Source organism: Agrilus planipennis, unplaced genomic scaffold (assembly GCF_000699045.2).
Source record: "Agrilus planipennis isolate EAB-ADULT unplaced genomic scaffold, Apla_2.0 scaffold3, whole genome shotgun sequence".
In the NCBI taxonomy this organism is placed as follows: domain Eukaryota; kingdom Metazoa; phylum Arthropoda; class Insecta; order Coleoptera; family Buprestidae; genus Agrilus; species Agrilus planipennis.
In genome coordinates this window covers 501233-509223 of record NW_020442460.1, presented here as the reverse complement: position 1 = coordinate 509223, position 7991 = coordinate 501233, and the positions used below count along the sequence as shown (strand labels likewise).

The window sequence follows — 7991 nt, the reverse complement described above, 5'->3', positions numbered from 1 at the left end:
GCAATTTTAAAGTTTTAATTATTATTTAAACATATTAAAAAGTTTTACGCTCATTATTAATAAAGATTGAAACTAAATATTTTTTTGTTTCGAAGTTGAAATCAAGGCATATTCACTGCCAAAAGTCAGTTAAAAATTTTCCATATTATTCGTTATTTCTTATTTTATTCAAAGTTTTTGATCAAATTTCAAATTTTCTGTCAAACTGAATACTTTTTTTTAGTTTAGAAAGTATTTATGTACCTCATGATACGCTGCAAAACCTAATTAATCATGAATTTCTAATTTTATGTACTCTTGTCTCCGATTGTACCTCCCAAACATCCTTAAAAAAGACTTACAAAGAAAGCAACGCAGTTTTAGTGCACGAAGCAGATTTCTTGTCTATTAAATGATTTCCTAAATTACAATTTGAAAATTGTATCAAAAATTGCAAGTTTCTCATATTATCCACTATAAAATGAACTCTCAAAATACCACCCCTAAAAGTATAAAATGGAACATCTTTTGCTTCATAAAAATTTAAATTGCTACATTTTGTAGCGAGCTTCTTGCATGGATTTTAACTGGATAATATATGGGTAGATTTATATCCACCAAAACAGTAACTGCAATTTATTTTTTTCAATCCGCAATTATTTTTGATATATGACCTTTTGTGGTAGGTGCTCCGTAATAGTACAATGTACGACGTACAATCAATAACAGCGAAAACAAAAGCAAGATAATGTAAAACTGCCTTTTATATCATCCGATATCACTGTCTGAATTATATTCCGAATTGGTCGACAGACAAGAGAACTATTTCATGTGAGATATTCTTGCACATCACGTTTGCAGTCAAACGGGCTTATTGAATTTTTATGTTAAAAAGACAGGCAGATGAATGTCGAAACGTTTGTACCAAAAAAGAATAATCATATGTAGCTTCTTTTACGTTTGCAAGTAGCAAGGCGGCTAGGAAAAGTTTCAAACAAGTGAAACTGAATGAAACTTTCGAGAAACTCTGTCACATTATGATCTGGTTGATTCAGAAAGTATTGAACTATATTGAATCTATTAATAAGAAGTCAAAAATATCTTACTATTGTAAGATCATAATCTATACAGAGTCATCTGTTATTACATTCCAAGGTAATTAATTTACCGAGTTGATTTCGGATCGCCCAAATGATGCTACATTATGATTCTACACATCATCATAAATTTGTTAACATGCATAGGTACTACATGACTATATTCCAAGGATTTCTCGCCATAAAATTATCATGACGTGTATAATTAATAGATACATTAATACATTCCAACAAAGCTGATTTACCTAGTTAATTAATGACACCAGATTATGTACAATATTACAAATTAATTGATACAGTACATGACCATATTCACCAAACTTTTCACCCTGAAATCGGCATAGCAAATGTGAATGCGTTGAGAGCAATCTCTAAGGCAAATAATCCACACAGTTCGCTTCGACTAGCCTAAATGATGCTAGATTATGATTCACTACATCATCACAAATTCATTAATATGATATATGATCATATTCACCGTGTCCCTCACCCAGAAATTAACATAGAAAATGTAATTGAATAGAGTAACATCGATTATAATATTCCGAAGTAACTAATTCACCTAGGTGACTTCGAGTTGCCCCAATGATGCTAGATTATGATTCTCTATAACATCGCAAATTCATTAATTTGATATATGATCATATTCACCGAGTCCCTCGCCCTAAAATTAGCATAGCAATTCTAATTGGATAGAGAGATATCGATTATAACATTCCAGGGTAACTAATTCACTTAGGTGACTATGACTCGCCCAAATGATGCTAGATTATGATTCTCTATATCATCACAAATTAATTAATATGAAATATGGTCATATTCACCGTGTCTCTCACTCTGAAATTAACATAGAAAATGTAATTGAGTAGAGTGACATCGATTATAACATTCCAAGGTAACTAATTCACCTAGGTGACTTCGAGTTGCCCGAATGATGCTTGATTACGATTCTATACATTATCACAAATTAATCAATATGATATATGATCATATTCACTGGATCCCTCACCCTGAAATTAACATAGAAAATGTAATTGCGTAGAATGACATCGATTATAATATTCCAAAGTAAATAATTCACTTAGGTGACTTTGACTCACCCAGTCGATGCTAGATTATGATTCTCTACATCATCCCCAATTCATTGATATGATATATGATTCACCCACGTAGATGATATTCACCAGATCCCTAACTCTGAATTTAACATAGAAAATGTAATTGAGTAGAGACTTCGATTGTAACATTCCAAGGTAACTAATTCACTTAGGTGACATTGACCTGCCCAAATGATGCTTGATTATGATTCTCGACATTATGACAAATTCATTAATATGATACATGATCAAGTTCCCCGGATCCTTCACCCTGATATTTATATAGAAATTGTAATTGACTAAAGAGATATCGATTATAACATTCCAAGGTAAAATCAATTCACTTTAGATGTTGGCCGATTCTCAGACCTACCGAGCGGCATGGCCTAGAGGTTTAGACCGTTGCTTAGCTTTCGGGAGGACGCCGGTTCAATTCCGGGTCCGTTTGCCTTGGTCCAAGTTTTTCTGTGGTTTCCTTGGATCACTTAGGCAAATGCTGGGGCAGTAATATTCCACAGATAATCTTTTATTCTCTTCTGTCTTCATTTTGTCCGTCTCAACTTTCTCACCCGAACCACCACCCACCCATTCCCACGATTCCTGAAAGCAGGCTGAAGAGGGCCTTCATCAAAAATTTATTAATTTGATATATGATTATGTTCACCGGATCCTCCACCCTGATATGAATATGGCAAATGTAATAGGGTAGAAATACATCGATTCCAAGGTAATTAATTCACACACCTAGGTGATTTCGGCTCGCACAAATGATACTAAATCATGCTATAAATCATCATAAACTCATTGATACACATTTCTAAATTCTATGTATTCCGAATATGTATCCTTTCATATTTAAGATTTAATTAATTACAGGACGATCATATCAAGGCATCAACGAAGAAATAATATGGGTCAGCATAGGAATGGGTATCACAATAGCTGTCCTGATAACAATCGCATTGTGTTATATAATGCGAGAAAAATGCATCCAGAAAAGGGAATATTACATTTCTGCATGAGTTGCTCCCGTCTAAACGATTTTTGGTTTCTATTATTAATGTCGTAGAACCGTTATGGAACCTACTTCGTTTTTATTAATTAAAACATTAACGGGTACTAATAAAACATTTTTAAAAGTGCTGTCGACGACAATGGAAACAAACGACTCGAGTGCCATAAACGGGTAAATTGAAATTTGTTTATTCTAATCGTTTGTTTTCACCTAAATTGACAGTACTTAAAGTAAATGTGTTACATAGACTTTATAAAGTAAAAAGATGCTTTTAATCCTGTTCAAAACAGTTTTTACTTGTCAAACAAGTTAACGATAAATAATTAACGTAAAAATATAAAGTTAAAAACGTCCAATAAAGTACGGAAGGAGTATGTTACAATTCAACTCTTTATTAGGATTATAGCATTTCTTTCTCAGAGTGTTGATAGTTCTTAATATAAACAAAATAATAATCTTTATTGAAATGAATTTAAAAATGATTTCATGGTTTATTTAAAAATTACAATTAATTGCAATTGTATATCGGAAGACCATTCAACGTTAGATTACAAGAACATAACCTTATAAAACGAAAAGTAGCAATAAGAAAAAGGTTCTTATTTCCTGCATCAACTGTTTAGTATTGGATTAAAATAATACTAAACACTAGAATATAGAATCTAATAGAATGTCTTTTTTAATTCAATTTTGAGAGAATTTTGTAATCGAAATAAGTAATGTAGCAGAGCATACATACATTTTATAGTTAGTACCTATTTTACTTGCGTGTACATTGTTGCTTGTTGAAATTAAATAAATATGGAAATGTGAGAGGTAAATTTACAATGAAACGTTCAATAAAAACGAGAAATGCGATCTAATTTCTGGTTTATAGAAAGATTTATTGCTACATGAGGACTTTTATGGTTGAAGTTATATCTCGGGTGGCTAGATCTAATTTCAGGAGGAAAGTTACGCAATAGAAAAACGTTCGATATGACTAAGTTAAACTTTAACTTTCATATTTGTGCATTCGATTATTTGGATTCGAAAAATTTTGGCACGTTTCCTCTATGAATATAAAATATGCAAAGTCTATTAATCAGAAGTTTGTCAATATTTGCTGAAAGTATCGAATCTTTACCCCCCTCAAGGAACTGAAAATAAAATTTTTGATTTTGTACTTTCAATAAAAAGTTATCCAATTGAATTAAAATTTATATACACGAATGTTGATGCTAGGAAACATGGTCTTGTATTTAAGATAATATACTTTAAGGGAGAAATTAAAATGTTCATTCTCTGCTCAATGCATGTCTATGTATTTACATTTTAAGGGTTTCTCATCTTCTGCAATTTTTCTAATTAAAAGAGATAGAAAATTTAGTTTATTGTTAGGTATCTAAATAAAAAAAGGAATTGATTTAAAATGTCTGCCAGTAATAATAGAAACACCAGATGATCCACAAACGTTTCTGTGTGTTTATTATTTAAAATACTGTCTATTTTATTTATGGTGGATATACAACAGGGTAGTACAATACAGAGACCTTTCAAGGGTGTACGAAATTTAAGAGAGAGAGTGTGAGAGTGGACATTTCTTATTTCTTGTTTCCATTTGGAAATGTATTCTTTTGCTTCGTTTTGAACACGCCCTTATTAAGTTAGGAATTACTGCATGAGTAGTATATATAAAGTGGAAAAAAGTAACTGAATAATAAAAGCTTTGCAGCGGTTAGGAGTTGGTTAGGTATCAAGGTCGACTTTATAACTGCCTGGTTGGAATTATATCTCTTAACAATCGCCTTTGCTTTCCTAAATTCCTGAAATTGTTTAACTTTCTTTAATGTTCGATGCAGCATGCTCAAATTCTGCTTATTTGCATCTCTTTCTAATGTTATTCCTTTTTCTTTATTAGTGTCCGCTGCAATTCTTATCTGACCTCTCTTTTCTATGTTTACGATATTCTCTGTATCGTCTGTCGTGAGTTAAAGTAGGACCTCTGTCAGCTACCGCTGTAATATAGTTAGTACGTTGAAAGAAGAAAGTAAATGCGACAGTTGAACAATTTTGGACGTTCTAACTATAATAAATATAAACAATATCATCGTTGGGATAATGTTATCATGTTCGGTATCTCTAAATCATTTTTTGAACTGCTGGGGATAGTAAGGGGTTCTAGGAGCACACAAAGGTCACTACCATAGAAGATGGATTCTACAAAAGCGTCTTTAAATTTATTACTTACTCTATGTCATGTTAAAGCACGAGAATGACAAAATGTTCACAAAATCAAATGATAAATTAAGAAAATTAAACGTGTTAGGTAGACATTCGCACTGGCATAATATTAATTAATTCAATTCCTTTTTTAAAACATCAAATGCGTCTATTACTGAAAGAAAAAGTTTCTTTGATTCTATATTTTACCTAGTGTTAAGAATGTAGAACCAAGTTGTATTAGGATTTTTTTGCCTGTTTGAAAAAATTCATAATTGTAACTTATTCTTTCTTAAATGTGGACCAAGTTAAAAATAAACGTTCAGATAGATTTTCATGGTTACCTAATATGTACGTTAGATTAAAATGATAGAGTAGATAAATATATCATGATGTCAATTCATTGTAACATGAAAAAAAGAAATGAAAAATACATCGTCGTTTAAGAAATATTTTCGTTCGTTTATTTTAAAAATTATAAATTAGATGAAACAACGCTTTTTTGTTTACCATGCTGATGCTAATGCATCTGATTATTGTAGCGTCGTGAAGAGAGTGCGGATCTAAATGATGACCAAAGCAGAAGAAGAAAAGTAAACAATTGTAATTTCCGCCCTAAAGATTTAACTTGATCCTTTGCCGTTTTCGTTTTTAATTTTATTGAAATAATTTTAATTCGATGTATTACAGTAAGTCAGTGGTGTTGTGCTAATTTTTTTTTTACCGGAACGCGTATATATAATTATATAGACAGGGCCGATCCTGGGTAGGCGGCCGCTCTGTGCGGTCTCATGTCCCAAATTTGACGACGACGGGGGGTGAAGGGGGATTTCCCCTAATTTTCGCCCGATTTTCACGGTTCGGAAAAACAAGCCGGTTCGTTCCGGTTTTTGTTCCGGTTCGGGTTCGGTTCAAACCCTTGTTTATAATAATACATACAAAAATTCGTCAAAAATTAGAAAAAAAAATCAGCAATTCTTTATAATTTTTTTTTCAATACGTCAGCCAATTCTCGTTATCAGAGATCATCTTTAATTCCGGAAAGCGTTCCTGTCCAAAAAAGAAGTACCGGAACGACGTTCCGGAGCGTTCCGGCTCGACAACACCACTGCAGTAAGTAGTAATGACATAAAATCCTGGAAAACCCAACCAAACGACAAAAAGTGTCGGCAACACAATTGAACAAAAGCTTTAATAGACAAAATGTCAGAGTGAAAACCCGAATTATCTGAAAATATTGGATTGATTCGACCGTTATACTTTGTGATAATTTACCACATGGATAAATTAAGTATCACCTTACCTTAATTTTTATGTCATCAAAAGAAAAAGTAACGTCGGAAAACTGAATGTATTTTTCAAACACAGAAAGATGCATGAAATGAAGTAGAAAGAACTTTTCCGTGGTGTATACTGGACATTTCACATTTCTCTTGTGTCTGCGAGAAACAAAACGAATCTTTTTCTTTCTGAACCAGATACAGTACAACAAGCTCTCTGATATTTCTTCGTAGTTGCTCTCAAACATTCACAAAAACATAATGTGTTTTTGTACTGCTTTTAGTTTTAGATTAGATACAGAAAATTTATTTAAGGATGTTTGGGAGGTATGTTAAAATGCTACGAGACAAATGAAAAATTGGAAGAACGTTTCTCATTCAATTCTAAAACTCCTGTAAAAATTACAAATCGTTTCACTAAACCGTTAAAAAGTTATTGAAATTTTAAAAAGTTGTAATTTTACACGTCATTTTATGGAGATTCGTTAACCGAACAGATTAAATTTATTTTTATTAACAGAAAAAAAGCTACCAGAAATTTCAAACTTTTATAATAAGTAACTTGAACTCTGGAGAATCACTTTAGCGTAAGGTTATTCAAATTCACTAAATGGTTATCGAGGAAAAAATGAAAAATTAGCTGAAAATCTCGTTTTTACTTGATAATATAATGATAATATTTATAATTGTCTGAAATAAATGCAATTTTAAAGTTTTAATTATTATTTAAACATATTAAAAAGTTTTACGCTCATTATTAATAGAGATTGAAACTAAATATTTTTTTGTTTCGAAGTTGAAATCAAGGCATATTCACTGCCAAAAGTCAGTTAAAAATTTTCCATATTATTCGTTATTTCTTATTTTATTCAAAGTTTTTGATCAAATTTCAAATTTTCTGTCAAACTGAATACTTTTTTTTAGTTTAGAAAGTATTTATGTACCTCATGATACGCTGCAAAACCTAATTAATCATGAATTTCTAATTTTATGTACTCTTGTCTCCGATTGTACCTCCCAAACATCCTTAAAAAAGACTTACAAAGAAAGCAACGCAGTTTTAGTGCACGAAGCAGATTTCTTGTCTATTAAATGATTTCCTAAATTACAATTTGAAAATTGTATCAAAAATTGCAAGTTTCTCATATTATCCACTATAAAATGAACTCTCAAAATACCACCCCTAAAAGTATAAAATGTGGATTTACAACATCAAATCGATATAAAATTCAGATATTAAAAACACTTGGTACATTAGTCTTACAAAGAACTTAAAAGTACTCTGACAATTGTTTTAGAAATTAAACAATTTTCAAGGAGT

The 7991-nt window shown here is 31.3% G+C and overlaps 1 protein-coding gene across 2 annotated transcripts in view; it reads left to right on the top strand.

Annotated features, from left to right (window-relative positions):
• Positions 1-5818, top strand: part of LOC108737812 — a 62140-nt gene extending 56322 nt beyond the window's left edge. For both annotated transcript variants that reach the window (XM_018470917.1, XM_018470918.1), the window contains exon 3: positions 3050-5818. In XM_018470917.1, coding sequence (XP_018326419.1) covers positions 3050-3195 — 146 coding nt within the window. In that variant the 3' untranslated portion in view covers positions 3196-5818. The remainder of the gene's footprint in view (positions 1-3049) is intronic.
• Positions 5819-7991: the final 2173 nt, after the last annotated feature.